This window comes from Macaca nemestrina, chromosome 2 (genome assembly GCF_043159975.1).
Source record: "Macaca nemestrina isolate mMacNem1 chromosome 2, mMacNem.hap1, whole genome shotgun sequence".
Lineage (NCBI taxonomy): Eukaryota > Metazoa > Chordata > Mammalia > Primates > Cercopithecidae > Macaca > Macaca nemestrina.
This window is the reverse complement of record NC_092126.1, coordinates 80,216,781-80,235,065: the sequence shown is the minus strand read 5'-3', so window position 1 is coordinate 80,235,065 and position 18,285 is coordinate 80,216,781. Positions and strand designations below refer to the sequence as shown.

The following is an 18,285-nucleotide window of genomic DNA, read 5'->3' as shown; positions in this document are numbered from 1 at the left end:
ACATTTAAGTGAAAAATTTTCTCAATTTTACAAGCTACTTCCACATCTATTTTTAAATTTGGCTACCGCTGCTTGCTTCTTTATGATGTGTAATTTACTACAAAATTATATATTTAGTTGTTTTAGGATATCATTATTTTAATAATTCTGTGTTCAAATACTTGAAAAGTTTGAGAAATGCTGTTATGAAAATCCAGTTTTGTCTGGGTACAGTGGCTTATTCCTATAATCCAGCACTTTGGTAGGCTGAGGCAGGGGGATGGTTTAAGCCCAGTAATTCAAGATTAGCCTGGGCAATATAGGAAGATCCTGTTTCTGCACAAAAGTTTTAAAATTAGCCAGGCATGGTGGCACATTCCTATAGTCCCAGCTACTTGGGAGGCTGAGGTGGAAGGGCCTGTGAAGTGAGCTGTGATCACAGCACTGCATGCCAGCCTGGGTGACAAGGCAAAACTCTGTCTCAAAAAAAAAAAAAAAAAAGGAAAGAAAGAAAATAATAAAAAAATTACAGTGTTGTTACTTTGAATATTGTTCAGCATATCAAAAAAAAGAAAAGGCTAACGTTATGTTGCTCAAGATTAACAATGGAAACTGCTTTCTCAAAAGATAGGATGAATTCAAAGCCAACATTTACTGTGATACGTGTCTCTGAGCAATGATGGGCACAGAGACCTATCTCATTTATCTTTGCTTTTCCAGTGTTTAGAAGCAGTACCTGGGACAGAGTAAAGCCTCAAAACGTATTTGCACATTACATAGAAATTGTATGGAAAAAAAAAAAGAAATGAATTTTTTCAAACAGCACTTGATAATTTTGTTAAGTGGCTTCAAGATACTGTCTCAAATTTTATTTCTGTCACTAATTTTCTTTCTCTCTTTTTCTTAATGAACTTTGAGTCATATGATTTTCTTTTTCCCCAGAATTCTGCTGCTCTTTCTGATTCAATGCCACCTATTCCCAGGACCCTTGCTTGGTAACTCAAGGTTATAGGTGAATGTCTCCTTTACCCATCCTGTTTACAAACGAGCATACATTACTGTAGTGTCAAGAAATTTATGTAACATGCTGTGTTGGGAAATGTAAGGCTACAGCATTAGTGAGGTATCATCCCTGTTCTTAGGAGTTAATCTAGTGGGAGAGAGAGATACACAGACAACTAATTACATTACAAAGAAGGAAGAAAAAGTGCTGTGGTTAAAGTCTGAAAAAAATGCTGTGGTTGCAGAGTGAAAGGAATAATTAATTCTAACTGAGAGGATAAGGAACAAAGAGGGAAAGAAACTAATATCTGTTGAGAGCTTAAAAGGTGCCAAGGGCAGGGCCAGAGCTTTCCCGAGGCTTTGAGAGGAAGTTCCCTTTACACAGAGCCAGCGGGTGTTTGGGGCTATCCTGAGAAGGCCTGAGGTCAAGAGGCAAGAAGCTGATGGGAGAAACATCCTCTCTTTCTCTTCCTGGAGAGATGAGGGCTGGAACAAGGAGCAGTGAGGACTTGAGAAGGCTTGGATGGAAATGAGGTTGGTAAAGTAAAACTGATTTCAGTTGAAGTGAGGAGGTGGAGGGAGAATTTAGGCAAAGATTAATGAGTAAGAACAGGCTTCAGTGTGAACGGCGGGCAAAGAAAGAAAGAGGAGTTAGAAGAAAAGGAAAATGGAGATCTATATGTTGGTGGGGATAAATTGTGGGGGGGAAGGAGAATGAGGATAATGATCATAACTGCCTTGTAGGGTTGTTTTGAAGCTTAAACAAGACAATGAATGTAAAGTTTTAGTGCCTAGCACATGGCGACTACTCAAAAAAAGTTAATTTTTCTTCTTTTACTTGCCCTTATTATTATTATTAGCTGAACCAGTAATGACACTGCAAGCAGTTTTATCATTAGATTTATTATATTATGGTATACTGTGTTTTTCTCACATTTTCAATGAGTTGGAAGCTTTTTTGGACCATCTCTATTTTATATACATAGAAACTAAGACAAAAAGAATATAAGGAATGGATTCCTATCCTATAAGAATAAAACATTTTCTGTGTGTAAAACATACAATTCCAGAATTTCATGCTCTTTTCTTTGGCTAATCATATTGTTTCATAATATGTATCCTACTTTGTAGAAAATATAATAGTAAAAAATTGTCCTTAAATAATATAAAAGGGAGGTCTATATTTATGTTGGTGGCAATAAATTGTGGGGGAAGGAGAGAGCAGGGATCTGGGTGTGGACTGTGAATTGTGATAAAGACAGAGATTGGTGTGTCTATTTAGTGGGGAGAATTATTCAGTCCCAAAGTGTCGAAGACCAGTGGATGTATTAGCTTACTCTGCCCTCTTGGTATTAGGGTTCCACCATGCTGGCAGGTGTTGGCTGATCCCTATAGGAGAAGGGAGCAAGTGTCAATCTGCTTTTTGGCCTTCTAAAGGTGATTAAACTGTCACCATCTTGATTTTCACAATATCATAATAGATGCATGGCAAGCAAGAGGGTAAATTTCATCAGTCAAGAGACTAGTTATGGATTTTACAGTGCTGCAGAAATTAAGCTGAAAATTAACCACACAGTTACAGAGAAGGTTAGAGCCTTTTAAGACTTTATGATGAAGAATTATTTCTAATGCCATAATTTTATAGCAAGAAAACTGTGTCAATTGATTAACTTCTACTGTAATTTGTTAGCTGCTCATTATACTTTCCTGTTTTGACTAATGAAAACACTTAGAGCTGCAACTTTATGGCAGCTAAGTAGGCCAGGCAGCTTGTCTGTCTTAGAATAATTAGAGAATTTTGCATTGTCGGCCAGTGGGATACCTACCTCTCATGGTGCATCTTTACAGAATGTTTTTCGTATTTCCTCTTCCTTCCCTCATTAGTGTCTGTTACTGAACTAAGCCCAACTCTCTAGAATATCACTATAAAACATTTTACAAACATTTATGGGGCTGATCCAACAGATTTAAACTATTATTAACTTACTAACTAGGGTGGTGGGTAGACAAATTGTGTTCCCATGTAAGATAACTTAGGGGAACTCATAATATTGGGGTTAAAACTGTTTTCCTAACTTATAAGAAGGGCTTATCTAAGAAAAGCAAATCTGGTAAATATACCCTCTGTTCTGTGTGTGTGATACATATCTATATCTATCTCTATCTCTATCTATCTATCTATCTATCTATCTATCTATCTATCTATCTATCTAATTCCACTCTTTTCCTTCGAGCCTAGCTATGGCTTCAGAATCCTCTGAACGTAGCACTATAAAGAGCAAGAGGTTGGAATTGGCCTTAAAGATGAGCTAGACGGATAATTGCTCTGACTAGACTGTAAAGCCCTCACGGCAGGCAACAGGTCACAATTCAGAACTTGACATATATTAGGTGTATACACACACACACACACACACACACACACACACATATATATATATGGAGGGAGGGAGAGAGAGAGAGAGAGATAGAGAGAGAGAGAGAGAGAGAGAGAGAGAGACAGTGTCTATCTCTGTCACCCAGGCTGGAGTGCAGTGGTGAGATCTCGGCTCACTGCAACCTCCACCTCCCAAGTTCAAGCGATTCTCCTGCATCAGCCTCCCCAGTAGTTGGGATTACAGGCACCCGACCACATCCAGCTAATTTTTATATTTTTAGTAGAGATGGGGTTCCTCCATGTTGGCCAGGCTGGTCTTGAACTACTGACCTCAAGTGATCTGCCCGTCTCAGCCTCCCTAAGTATGGGATTACAGGCGTGAGCCACCATGCCCTCCCTATTAGGCTATTAATAAATGGTTTTTTGAAAGAATAATGATAGATAGATGGATGAATAAATGAAAGCATGAATGAAAGCATAAATGAACTTTTCCATAATGGGTACAGGAACTCCCACAGGATGCTCTTCTTCTGTTCTGTATGATGCCTCTAGTGAATACCAGCTCAGAGAATGTTAGAGCTGGAAGAGACCCTAGAGAAGATGTAATGCCAACTTTTTAGTTTACAGAAATAAAAATAAAGTGTGACAGGCACATCCATCTAAAGTACAGTGATACGGTTTGTCAGTGTCCCCACCCAAATCTCACCTTAAATTGTAATAATCCCCATGTGTCAAGGGCGTGGCCAGGTGGAGATAATTGACTCATGGGGCAGTTTCCCCATACTGTTCTCCTGGTAGAAAATAAGTCTCATGGAATCTGATGGTTTCATAAATGGGAGTTACCCTGCACATGCTGTCTTGCCTTCTGCCATGTAAGACGTGACTTTGCCCTCATTTGCTTTCTGTCATGATTTTGAGGCCTCCCCAGCCAAGTGAAACTATGAGTCAATTAAACTTCTTTCCTTTAAAAATTAGCCAGTCTCAGGTATGTCTTCATTAGCAGTGAGAGAACAGACTAATACATGCAGTCTTTGAAGTTTGGGAGCCATTCTGTTCTCTTCCATGTGTTACTAATTGTATGAGCTTTGGCATTTTCTTTGCTTTTTTTTCTTTTTCTTTTTTTTTTTTCCTTTTTTGAGACGGGGTCTTATTCTGTTGCCCAGCCTGGAGTGCAGTGGCACAATCTTGGCTTACTGCAACCTCTGCCCCCCAGGTTCAAGGAATCCTCCTACCTCAGCCTCCTGAGTAGCTGGGATCACAGGTGTGCACCACCATGCTCGGCTGATTATTTTTGTATTTTTACTAAGACACAGTGTCTCATCATGTTGCCCAGGCTGGTCTCAAACTCCTGAACTGAAGCCATCCACCCGCCTCAGCCTCCCAAAGTGCAGGGATTACAGGCGTGAGCCCGTGTGCCCGGCTTTTTACTTCTTTATCAGTAAAATGGGGATAATGATCATATCTGCCTTGTAGGATTGTTGTGAAGCTTAAACAAGACAATGAACGTAAAGTTTTAGTGCCTGGCACATGGTGAATACTCAAAAAATGTTAATTTTTCTTCTTTTTCTCCTCCTTTTCATTATTATTAGCTGAACCAGTAATGACACTGCAAGCAATTTTATCATTAGATTTATCATATTATGTTATGCTGTGTTTTTTATAACATTTTCAACAAGTTGGGAGCTTTTTTGAACTATCTCTATTTTATGTACATAGAAACTAAAACAAAAAGAATATAAGAAACAGATTCCTATTATATAAGAATAAAACATTTGCTGTGTATAAAACATAAAATTCCAGGATGTCATGCTTTTTTCTTTGACTAATCATATTGTTTCATAAAATATGTCCTATATAATGTTAAAAGTCCTTAAATAATACAAATCAATTAAATACAAAAAATTAATAAAAAATGAGTGAAATGAACTATCCTTTTATTTAAAAAATTTCAACATTTACATTATATATTCAAACTTTCAGTTCAGTCATTAGCTGGAGAGGGGGCAGTGAAACGGAAAGTTTTAGTTGGCTTTGTGTTGGTTGCCAGGAAACATACAAAGGGATCAGAACAGATGAAACAAACAACTCCACATTGCTGGGAATGTGGCCTTCAGAGTCAAGTACTTCATTGGTAGGGAAACTTCGCAGCTTTGTCATCTAACTCTGCCAGACAAGAAAGTGGAGTTGACAACTACAACATGTTAATGGAAGCAAGGTTAGCCAAAGAGAGTTTTGGGAAGGTGATTTTCTAATGCATTTAAAATGAAGATTGGAAGTTGTTTTCTGTGTCAGTTACTATAAATGTGGGGAAAGCTTTACACATTTTTAATCAAGCCAGGTTAAACAGAGTATAACGAAGGGGTAAAAAATGCCATTTTAAAACCATTCAACTAAATTTTGAAAATAAACTCTGGAATCAAGTAAGTGAGGGGGTTGAGGGCTTTCATTTCCCAGCTCTGCTTGCCTCCTAATCGTACGCCTTGAAAGGTTTGTACTTTCATTTTGGAATTTTATTGCTAAGTTGAGTTTCTTTTCAAAGGCACCTGTTGAAGGGAAAAAAGATCCAACCATCTAGAAATAGTTGAAGGCAGCTGAGAAAACGTGAAGCCATTATGAGTTGCCAGAAAGCTGCACTTGAGTTAAACACAGGGTCACAGCCTGGGCCAAAGAGCCCTGAGAGAACAGAAGATGTAACTGCATTTGAAGACTATGGCACAGGCCTGCTTGAAAACCAACTCAGCGTGTGTGACTTTGTAAAAATACAGAAGGCCTTTGAGGTAAGTGTGAAGCTTATTGACTAGATAGTTTGAGTTGTTCATGAAGGAGCCTAGAATGAAACACAGAGATATTTTTCTTTCAGCATTAAAAAAATATACTTAATGGTTATAGCAGAGAATTAAACATAATTGGTTAGACCTAGATTTAACACAACATGCTTGGTAACTTTGCCCCCCAGTTCTTTGGGCCAAATAATATTCTTTAGTTTGAAATTGCTTCACTGAATTTCATTACTATCAAGAAAGAACTATCTACTCTTGGAAAAAAATTTTTTCTCAGAGTTCAACATATTTTGGGGAAACAAAAAATTACGGTTGTAAGTGAGGAAAGCCAGATCTCTAAGGTGACCTCCAGGAATAATTGTTCTTGCGTTTAATACGGACATAGAACTCAACAAATGCAAATATGCATACACAGTTTGCAAAAATTTCCTCCTGTCTCACTCACCCTAAGTGGCACAGCTCCTTTTCTAAGCTGATTTCGGCGCTTTGTTGTCTCAAGATCCCTTATGAGGGATGAGTCTCCCACTCATTTTGTAAATCCTGGAACAATGCCAATAAAAACAAAATTAGAATTTTTCATTTTAACTCTACATAAAAAATAAACTGTAGGAATTTAACTAACATGAATAATTTTCTTCTTTCTCTGTTAGTCAATTAATTTTGAATTCTGCAGCTATGCATAATGAACAGCATACATCAAAGTGATTTTTAGTTTCAAATACGGATAGAAAGAAGTGCTCTTCCATGATGTAGAATTTAGGTAGTCATGAGCCTCCAACGTTTCTACTATATTATGTTTGCTAAAATATGATCTAGGGGCTTCTTAAGATTGTCTGTGGGTGCTAGGAGTATCCATATTAATTTGAAATAGAAAATATTTTGGAATACCACCTGGGAATTAATAAAACATAATAAAAGCTCACAACATATTGGCCTGTAATAGGCACACATTTTTATCTTTAGATATCCACGAAAGAATATAACAAGTTGGGTTCCACCTGTATTGATAAATTAATGTCCCAATAGTGTCAATTATTTCTTTATAATAGAACTTACCATATTTAGTAGCAAGACATGCTCTGTCCTACACTTTTCTCATTTTAACCTTCATATATTTGCTATTCACCCAACCTCATTTATCTGAAAGATTTCACTGCTGCTGCTCATGCCCAGTGCCCCAAGTAAATTTGGCATATTTTGATAGACATAGCAAACATTTTGACAGCTTGAAGACATTCAGTAAAATGTAACAGCAGATTATGACAGCTTTGACTCTGTAGTGAACAGAAATGTGGCAGTTTTGTTCTGGTGCTAAGAACATAAAGAATTTGAATGTTAGGGCCTATTAGGAGAGTCTACATTATAAAGTTGATGTGTTAGTGAAACCGCTACAGAAGGTTAGAGGTGGGTGTTCTTTCTAAACTAAAGATTAGTCTTGAGTGAACCCAAGTGAAACTGGAAAATTCAACCTCAAGTTTTAATTTAATTTTATTTTATGTTAAACATTTCAAAGGCCAGACCACTTAGTTTTTCATTACCAGTTGGAAAAGCAGGAACTAATGGACCCAAGGAGAGAAGAGAAGGTAATTTAGAGCTTGTATGAACATAGATAGTTTTTTTAAAAACAGAAGTTGAGCTTTGCAGGTGTACCTTCAAAACAAACAAACAAACAAACAAACAAACAAACAAACTGAAGTTCATCCATTTTAGCAGACTCAACAGCCAGTGAATGGAATAATCCCATGGCAAATGTGCAGCCAGTACTAAAAGTTAGACCTTTGAGCCAACATGGTTTCCAAACACAGCATGGACACCTAAAGAAGAATGATGCACTAGACAATTTTAATGGTATTCAGTCCATCTGTCATGAGTTTTAGGCCCAGAGGCCACAGGTATAGATTTTTGTAAAAGGATAAAATGCCCTCAACAGCATTCCTGCAACTTCAAACTCTAAAGGCAGTTATTTGTGGTCCAATTACTAAGGACATGCTCTCAGAAATGTCAAGATTCTGGCACCAGATTCCCTTTATCTTCATTTTTTTTTTTTCTTACACAGACTGCTTGTTTGGGGTTGAAGAGTTGTTAGATATTAGGTGAAGTCCATCTCCTTAAATAGCAGTGGCAATTCTTAAGTGAAAAAACAGGAAGTTGGGCCTTTGAATTACGCAGTAAATGTTTTACATATCTTTCCAAATAAAATATCACGTACCATATGAATTGTAGTAGTAACATTTAGGAATAAAGCAAGTAGTGCTCATGTTCATTGTGCAATGGTATAAATGGATCAGAATCATGCAGTGTTTCAGATCCGGGAGTCAGATTTCCTGAGCTTAAATCCCAGCTTTGACACTTACAATGTGACTCTGTGCAAATACTTAATCTCTCTGGGCCTCAGTTTCTTTTATTTCTAACATGAGGATAACAGCGTTTTCATGAGGATTAAAAGAGGTACTATATGGAAAGCACTTTAAAAAGTGCATGCCACAGAGATTAAGTGCTCAATTAACATTAGATATTACTTATTTAGTAAGTAGAAGTTAAACCATATGACCTCTGACAGTACCCTGATTCTAATTCATACATTTCTTAAAGGAAATTAAACTTCAAGTGACACTTGCTGCTATGTGTCTTCATTCCTATTAGTGGTGGAAAGAAGTAGTAAGAGTTGCAAAGACATAAATTCACATAGAAGAGTAAAAACCACAATTGTTCTATCTCTCATTTCATATTTTCTTAGCAGGCAAAAAGTCTAATTGATGTCTTGATTCTTTTCTTTGGAACAAATAAGTTACTCAGGTAGAAAGACAGAAAAGTAACTTGTGGATTTCATTTTCCTTTAAGTGATGGTGTCAAAAAAGGCATATATCAGCCTGAAGGGAGAGAAACTTGCATTATTCATGGAATCGTAAAATGGTTGTTACTCAAACTTTCCCGTAGCATTTACAATACTTAGAGAAATGACATGGTCTCTGGATGCTCATGTGATTTTGATGTCAACCGTATCTTACATTTTCTTTGAAACTACAAAAGCCAACTATTATTTGAGGAAGAGTAGTTGTGGTTTGCTGATTTTGTAGGAGTGGGGAGAAGTAGAAATTTTGGTCTAAGGAAAATGGAATTTTGGGAAAGCCATGGGTCCTAATATTTACTGAGAGTAAAGAGAGTCTGGCTATGTAGGTATCTGAGTATTTCTTTTTTTTACATTTTCCATTGTTGATCTCTGTATATCAACAATGGTTTAACATTAGGCCTTGATCCTAGATTAATTGCTCCTGTTTGCCCTGTGCTCCTGGGCTCTCCGGGTTAGGTCCTGAACTGCCTTTATCAGCAACTGTGTCTATATCTTCTCCCGGCATATCTGTTCTGGCCTGATTGTAAGCTGAGAGCTGGGGGCTGGCCCTACCCTGTCAGCTCCGTGCTATCATTTGGCCAAGTCCTGCTAAATCTTTAGCTTTAACTATAGCTAGAAGTGAAACCTCCTGAGCCACACGTAAAATGTGAGGTATTTATCCTTAAAGTAGGAAGGGCCAAATAGTTTAGTGTAAGAAAGGCATAGTAAAAATCCTAGAAAGAATGCCCCAGAGACTATTTGGTGAGAATTCTTAAAATAAATGTGTTTTGGAGGTGAATGAGATCTAAACACAATGCACTTATTCAAACTGAATCTCAAAAGACCAGAGAAGTTCAGTAGTCAATTCTGCAAGTTCTAGAATTGTGCTTAATGGGTAATACAATTACATTTAAAGAATTTTGATATTCTTATCCTTGATTATCTTTATAAAATTCCCAAAACACCTGAACAGTATCTTGGGAATTTTAGAAAGCATTCTACAGCAGGGTCTATGAAGTGTGCTTGTTTGCTTCAAGACAAAGCTGAGAATGTTGATGTCCTGCCAGGAAAGTTAGGCTCTATAGGAATATAGAAAGTCAGATCGGGCCCTTTCTTATCTTCTTTTACTTGTTCTTCTTTCTGAACTGTCAAGCTTCCTCCAAATTTATGGAGTACTCATCCTTCTGTAGGCCTTCACGTTGTCCATTGTACCTTCACTACTAAGGTACCCAAATGAACAGGTCTTCCTAGACATGTCTCATACTCCAAAACTATCCTCATCTCTTGCTTCTTTCCTTTCCACCCAGGCACCACCATCCCAAACACATAAATAAAATTACCCATTTTTGTTTCATTCCCTTTCCCCAGAACCTTTAGATGTTCTTGTCTCTGATAAAATGAGATGGTTCATAAAGTTCATTTAAAATTTTTTCTTAGATAAAACTGTTAAGGTGTAAAGCTGGATATTATACTATCCAACAATGTTGAGAATTAGAAAATCTTTTTTATAGTGTATGCAAACTGTGTAAAATATATAACATCTGCAACATGACAGAGGTATTATTTCCTGTTCACATAAAGTAAAAAGCAGCTATTTCTAATGGGCAAGTAATTGCAAGCAGGGATTCAGGTCTCAGGTTGTTCCCACCTTCTGCCTTCTACACAAGCCATGCATCAGCTGGTAGCAGTGGGGAGCACTGGGAAATTTTTGCAGTCCAGCTCATATCCCATTGGCTAGCACTCAGTTATATGTCTACATGTAACTTCAAGTTACTTCAAGTTGTATGGCAAATAGGGACAGCTGTGCGCTCAGATAATGATCTCACCCGTGATCCTCTTAGAATTTTGTGGAAGGAAAACTTTCTTCTCTCCTAATGAACCAGCATGCTTCAGTTTGTAAATTATGGAGACTTTTGTGTCTAACTGTATTTTGTGTTCTGTCTTAGCTGCCAGGAAGTTCAAAGCTAAATTTAGTGTTCAACTGTTACAACCATGCTTAACTTAGGTTTTCTGGGACAATTATCTGCTATTTTTATTATATGATTCTTGTTCTTTTATCTTTAATAGTCAGTCCTATTGCCTATGTATCTTCTGTTGTAACTGAACTAAAATTCTTTCTGAAAATCAGTGTAGGTAAAAATGATGAATAAAAATTTAATACCTTTCAAGTATAGTAAGATTTTATAAAGCACTTATGTTGGCATCATGTTATTTGTTCCTTTACCAGGCTGAAATATAGGCATGGCATACATTTTTACTTCCCATTTACAAATAAGGAGATGAAGGACTAAAAATATTCAACTGAATTCCCCCATGGGCAGAGCCAGAACTCAGAGGCAGATTGTCAACTTTGGAGTCCATATATGGCATGACTTCCACTGGCCACAAGGTAACCTTCCTTTGGCACGTTGCTCTAAAGAGCATGAATCCAATAGGATAAAGATTTCCTAAACAAAATGCATGTTAAATTAATAGTGCACAGGCCCTGTGCTTTGCTAACTTGGAGCTAATGTATAATCAGCAAATAGTCAACAACAGCTACAATGAAATCAATGTAGAGAAAGGGTGGAAGAATGAAAAGAAAATAATAACCAATTCCTTTTTTAAAAAATACTTTTTTTCTTTCTAAAGGCATCTGAATGGAGACTTGTGAGAAGGTAAACAGGTGACGCTTAGTCTCACCTGTATATAGTAAATAGTGCATTTTGCTGCCTCAGTCAATTCATCGTCTGTTCAACAAAGACAGCAGGTCATAGCATTTCTCACCTATCGCTTTTAGTGTAATCAAAATACCTATTTTTAATGGCAGCAGAAAATATTAAGGTGATAGCATGAAGACAAATCCAATACCACTGCAGTTGGCACAGTTAAAAATGGCAGAGGAATTCTGTGGTGGTTTTATCTGATTTCTTAAAATTCACGAAAAATGATAGCAAATGGCGTCATCACCAAAACCCAAGGAAGTGAAGTTGTATCTCACTAGAAACAAAAAATTTGCCTTTCTGAATCCTGCTGCCTTTGTGCTGAATTTTGTGACAAGTTCTAACAGTTTCCTGCCTTTTCAACCCTCTCTGTGTACTTTTATAACAGGCACTTATAAAAATTAATCTGGATCAGTGTGTGATGAAGAGTGCTTTTAGTAAACAAGTGTTTTAACCTTGAGTTTTGGCCAAAACTGAAGAAGTAAGGACAACCAAGAAAAACTTATTACACAGGAGGGAGGGAGAAAGAAAGCAAAGATGTCTATTGCTGTTCATGTGTAATACATCAGCTTAGCCAGACCTGTGAACTAAGGACACTGCTACTTTTGAAATTTTCCCGAGAGTTAAACAAGGAAAATGAATAAAAGAATGAAAGAACCATTATTTGTGGCATTTTGGCATCGTTTTTTTATCATATTTTGCCAAGTATAACATATTAATGATGACACAAGACACCCCCAGCTCTACTGCTAGAAATAGGAAGCCTCTAAACTGTCCTTTAGTGATTTCTGACCTTTTCCCAAGGCTCTGCCTCATACTTGTGCAGGAAAAAGTCCCTTGGGGTCTTTTTCCCTTCATCATGTCTCACCAACATTCTATGGATGTGACTATCATGAAATCCTGGTTCTCTAGGCACCGACATCTCTGTCGAGGCATTACCAAAGACATTATTTTCCTCTACTGCTTCACTTTCCATGTGTGCATGCATACACCTTTCTCTAATCTTCTCAATACACCCAAGGCCAAATTATCACACTAGTTTTGCTACAGATGTGTACTCTTCAATATGTGCTACACTTGGTTATTTAAATAAAATAAGAATTTCATAAAATAAAGTTCAGTTCCTCACAAGCACCAGCCATTTCAGGTACTCAGTAGCCACATGTGGCTAGTGGCTACTATACTGGACTGCAAAGAATATAGAACATTTTCATCATTGCAGAAAGTTCCACTGGACAATGCTACTTCCAACCCTTTCTCATGACTTCGTACTAACTTGTTCTGCTTCCTCACTTCTGGACATATATTTGTGACCAGGAGCTGCTCTCAGCACCTCAAGCCCCCTGTAAACACATCAGACTGCCCATGTCTTAGAACCCAGAGACCAAACTGATTCTTTGTCCCAGAGATAGCAGAAAATATTTTCTTCACTCTAGTCTAAGACCTGTTTTTCCATATTCCCTTCGTAGGACTGTAAAGAATGGGAAGATCTATTCCTTTCAGGGGAATATTTTCCTTCTTCCTTCTGGTGCAACTCCCCTCCTCTCAACTCCCAACACACACACACAGGTGTTTAGTCTGGACTTATGGTTCCAACAAGTCCACCACAAAATTATCTGACCTGGACCATTACCCAAAGCGTTTCAGTCATGCTGATCGTATTTTACTTACTTTTGTTTTAGGGCTTACCAGATGCTGGTGCCTCAGTCTGGAATATTTCTCTCCCATCCCCAACAATTTCCTGGCTAACTCCTACTCACATGCTTGTAAATACCACTGCCTTAGGAAAGCCTTCTCTTACCATAAAGGCGAGATTAGCACCCTACCTTGACCCTGCTTTCTCGTCTTATAACTTCCTATATGTTCCTTTGGTTGCTTTCATCTTAGATGCTCTGATTAGTGCAATGCCATTATTTGTTTAAAGTCAAATAGAAGTCCCAGGAAGGCTATGAGAGACAATTGAGTGTGAGAAAATTGCAACATAGATTCTGGAGGAGAGAGACCATGAGATGAGATATCTGGAGAAGAGAACAGACTGTTTAAGACTGGACTTGACAAAATTCTTCAAGGCTGTGGAGAAATAGCTGGAGTTGATAGATACAAGAAATAAAGCAGCTGAGTTATTTTCCAGAAGTAGAAGGAGAAGAAGTAAACAAACAAAAAAGGAGGGTATAGTTAGCCATATAAAATTTCATTTATTTTTATGATTCCTATTTAGCAATCCTTGTATTATTAAAATAAATAAAGCTGGGCATGGTGGCTCATGTCTGTAATCGCAGAACTTTAAGAGGCCAAGACCACCTTGGCCAGCATGGTAAAACTTCATCTCTACAAAAATATGAAAGCTAGCCAGGTATGATGGCAGGTGTCTGTAATCCCAATTACTTGGGAGGCTGAGGCGGGAGAATCGCTTGAACCTGGAAAGCGAAGGTTGCAGTGAGCAGAGATTGCGCCATTGCACTCCAGCATGGGTGACTGAGCGAGACTCAATCTCAAAACTAAAAATAAAAATAAAAAAATTAAATTAAATACATAAATAAAATAAAATAAAATAAATATAAGTAACACATTATTCTCATGGTAAAAAATCCAAGTTAAACATGAAATTTCCCCCTTAGCATGGCCCACCCTCTGTCATTATACTCCCCTGGGTAACTACTTTTAATAATTTCTGATATATTTTAAATGCATTTTTACAAATATATACACATATACATATCACATGTAGCTTTGTTTTATGTAGAATATATTTACATACATTATCATATTTTATATATTCAAGAAACAGTGCTATACAAATAGCAGCTAATCATGTGAAAAGGCACCCAAACCCATTAAGAATTTGATTTGATACTCTAATCAAGAAAGAAGACATTCTTTTTACAATCATCAGATTGGCAAATATTAAAAAGATCAATAACATTCACTGATGGCAAAGAACCAGGGGAATAGGCACTCTTACTAAGATTGTAAATTGACAAAACTTTTCTGGAAGGCAATTTGCCATTACATATCAAATATAAAATGTACCACATGTATACTTTTTAATCAGCAATTCTAATCCTCCCAGCTACCCCAAATACATTCTGAAGTACAGAAGAAAATACATGCAAAAGTATGATTGTAATATCACTTATAAACTAGAGTATTTACAATCCAAATATTCATCAATTGGATGAATAGATAAATTATGGTATACTCCTATTACTCAGCTATTAAAAAGAATAAGGGAGACTTACATAAGATTGCCAAGATTTGATGTTGAGTGAAAACAAGAAAATCACTTAATAGTGCATAATCATGTTCTAAAATAAAAAAGTACACATTTGTGTGGTGTAGAGGTTATAGAAAAAGAGAACTGTGATTGTAGTGGGGTAAGTTATAGCAAATGGGTTTGTGGGCACCTTATCCATACCATAATTCAATGCAAACATAAACATTCTTAAAATGCTGGTATATCTTCATAACCTAAAGACTCCGTGGTACTATTTCTAAATGTATGTCTAGCAATGCTGAAATTAAGAGTACTGAATTTAAAAGTAGTGCCTTTTATAGATACTATGTCCTTCTACTCAGAGCATTAACTTCCTTCCATTGAATTTTAGCATTAAGAGAGAGAACATAGAGAACCACCACTATGCTGTCTTTATTTTACGGATGATGAACAGAAATCCAAAACAAACAAACAAAGGTGGTAGGGGTGGGATTTCTCCTTTTCTATTGGGTGATTTGCAGAGCCAGAACATTGTCCAACATGGTCTGGTAGCCAGTTTTTGTTTCTTTTCTCTAGTGAACAATTTAATTCTATTTTAACTTGTTTATAATTTCCCAAAGTTATTTTATACATTATTATTCTATAATCTTGGCCATCATTCACTATTATGACACCCTCCCCAAACTTGCTATTATCAGTAAAACAGATGAATATCTCTTTCTCAATATAGAAAAGAATGTTTACAATATATTTATCATTTACTCATTCTTACAACAGATATTTATTGAATGTCTACCCTGTGGCAGTTAAAAGCTGCTTAGACCCAGGCCTTCCTTTATGGAGGGCTGTATTTTAAGTAAACTTCCCTAGGAAAAAAGGCATTCTTCTGGATAACCATAATGCCATTTTTATACTCAGGAAATTCAACTTTATACATTACATAATGCAAAAGTTGATATTAAAATGTCCCTTCTTGTCCCAGTAATGTCTTTTATATAGTTCTTTTTAAAATCACAGATCCAATCCAGAATTATACATTTGCTTTAGTTGACACATCTCTGTAGTTTCCTTTAATCTTGAGGAGTCCCCCATTTTTTCTTGTCTTTCATGACATAAACATTTTTGAAGAATTCATGCCAGTTGTTTAGAACATCCCATAATCTGGATTTTCTTATTGATTCTTTACTGTTAGATTCACCTTCATCATTTTTGGAGAGAATATTGCGTAGTTATGTCCACTTCTTGTATGGCATGGAGAGTCCCATTATGTCACTTTTTCCCATTACTGGTGATGTTATAAGTTGGATCCCTTGATTAAAGTGGATCCACCAGAGTTATCCATTGTAAAGGAACTTGTAGGCTGATACTTTTATAGTATATTGTGAGTATTCTTCAACAATATTTCATCCATTGGTTTCACTACTGATTGATTATCTTTGCTGAAAACAATGACTGTACCGAAGGTTGAAAAATGGTGATTTTTAAATGCTATTGATTCTTCCTCATTTTCAGTGTGTCATTTTTCTTTCTGTAAGAGAAAGTCTTCTGTCCCTCTTCTCTTTCACGCTCTCATTCTCTCTCTCTGCCTTGAGTCTGACCACAGATTTATGGATTCGTTTATTCTATTCAATGTGCTGTTTTCTATTATGGTCATTATTTTATGATACTCAAAATGCCCCAAATTTGGCTAGTGTGAGACCCCTTCAAACCATCTCTTATTTCCTTTTAACATATTTTCATCAATCTCTTATTACTGCTTTGCTTTCCGGCACAAGATGATGTTACTGCCCAAGACCTGGAACCAGCTATTTCTCAAAGGATCCCCAGTTCCATTTATTGGAGAATGGTATTTAGAGTCACAGGATCTGGGTAGTAGTGTGTTCATTGCTATTAGGGGTGTCATTGCTTCCAGGTCCTTTCAGTTGACATAGCTAGGATATATGTATACCTATCTAAATCAATCTTTATATTTATTGATGTATACATATTTTTAAAACTAATGAACGTATACTAATACTTCCAATTCAATTCAAACACCACAGGGTTCTTCCCCTCCCTCTGTCACTCCATACTTGTATCATTTGTATTTCCATGCTCTCACATTTTGAACCTTTGTTCTAGCAGCATTAAAATGTTTATTCATATGCTTTATTCTATAATGTACATGAAATAGTATTGGAACTATTACATCAATACTACTCTAAAGATGAAAGTAAAATTCAAGACTTATTTGCAGGGTTTTTTTTTTTTGCATTATATTGCATTAAGGGCACATGGGTTAGAGAACTGGGCTTATAGATGATACTAAAATTAATTTATCTTATTGTGTGGTTGTATAAGCTTGTTACATGGTTAGGTAAGTATATATACATAGTAAATTTTAGAATTTAAAAATTCTTTGTTTTGATTTTATTTTGTTGACTATATGAAACATTTTTATGGTTCTCAAGACAAAACAGTATAAAAATGCATATTTAGAAAAATGTTATTATCTTCCCTATCCTTTTCTTCCCATCCTCTCATTCTGCATTGATAATAATTTTCATTAACTTCTGAAAATTTTTTCTGTGGTTCTGTTGTTTTAAATACATGTTTCTCTATGTGCATTTTTTTTTACCTTCTCTCTCACATAAAACATAGCATACATTTATTCTCTGTGGCATTTTAATTGTATTTGATTAACAATGTATCTCCGTATAAGTTGATAGAGAGTATTTTCATTTGTTTAACAGCTGTATTATACTGTTTTGTTAAATGTAGTTTGGTTCATTCAACCTCTGTCAAATTCATGGACCTGTAGGCTGTGTTTTCCCCCAGTGTTTAATTCTGAAAATATTTAAATCTAAAGAAAAGAGGAAAAACAGATTATTTCTGAGGGAAAATGAATTGTTATTTAGACATGTTGATTTGAATTATCTATACAGGACTTCCAAGTTAATATATCCAGAAGGGAAATAGGATATAAAGATTTAGTGCTCAGAAGAGAGGTCTAGATAAAGATATTTCTTTGGGCATTCTCAGCAATTAGACCATGTTTGAAGCCTAAGAAATTGGGTCATATAAATCAGCTAGGGTATATGATGGGAGAAGGGAACAGGTCATAGGGCCAAAAGCTAATACCTCATCCTGTCTTATCTTTGTTTTATCTTTCTGTAAGTACCACAGAAAAAGTGGTACTTACAAGAGATACTGAGAAGGAGTGATCAGAAGTGTTGCTGAGAAACACAGTGTAATGTAAACCAAGGAAAGCAAATGTTCTTAGAAGTAGGGAAGAGTCAACAGAGGCAAATTCTGCAGAGATACATATTAAAAACACATAACTCATGGGTGAGAGTCTTCCAAACTTAGAGAGATGGAATCATTGGCTCGAACCCTTATGCCATAATATTGGAAATCCAAAG

General features: G+C 36.4%; 1 protein-coding gene across 5 annotated transcripts in view; it reads left to right on the top strand.

The window, feature by feature from the left end:
• Positions 1–5,412: 5,412 nt before the first annotated feature.
• LOC105466139 (WD repeat domain 49) overlaps positions 5,413–18,285 on the top strand; it is a 189,786-nt gene continuing 176,913 nt past the window's right edge. For all 5 annotated transcript variants that reach the window (XR_011619876.1, XM_071091202.1, XM_071091203.1 and 2 more), the window contains exons 1-2: positions 5,413–5,573; positions 5,898–6,135. Coding sequence is in view for 4 of the 5 variants with exons in the window: in XM_071091202.1 (XP_070947303.1) it covers positions 5,971–6,135 (165 nt within the window). In the remaining variant the exon portion in view is untranslated. The remainder of the gene's footprint in view (positions 5,574–5,897; positions 6,136–18,285) is intronic.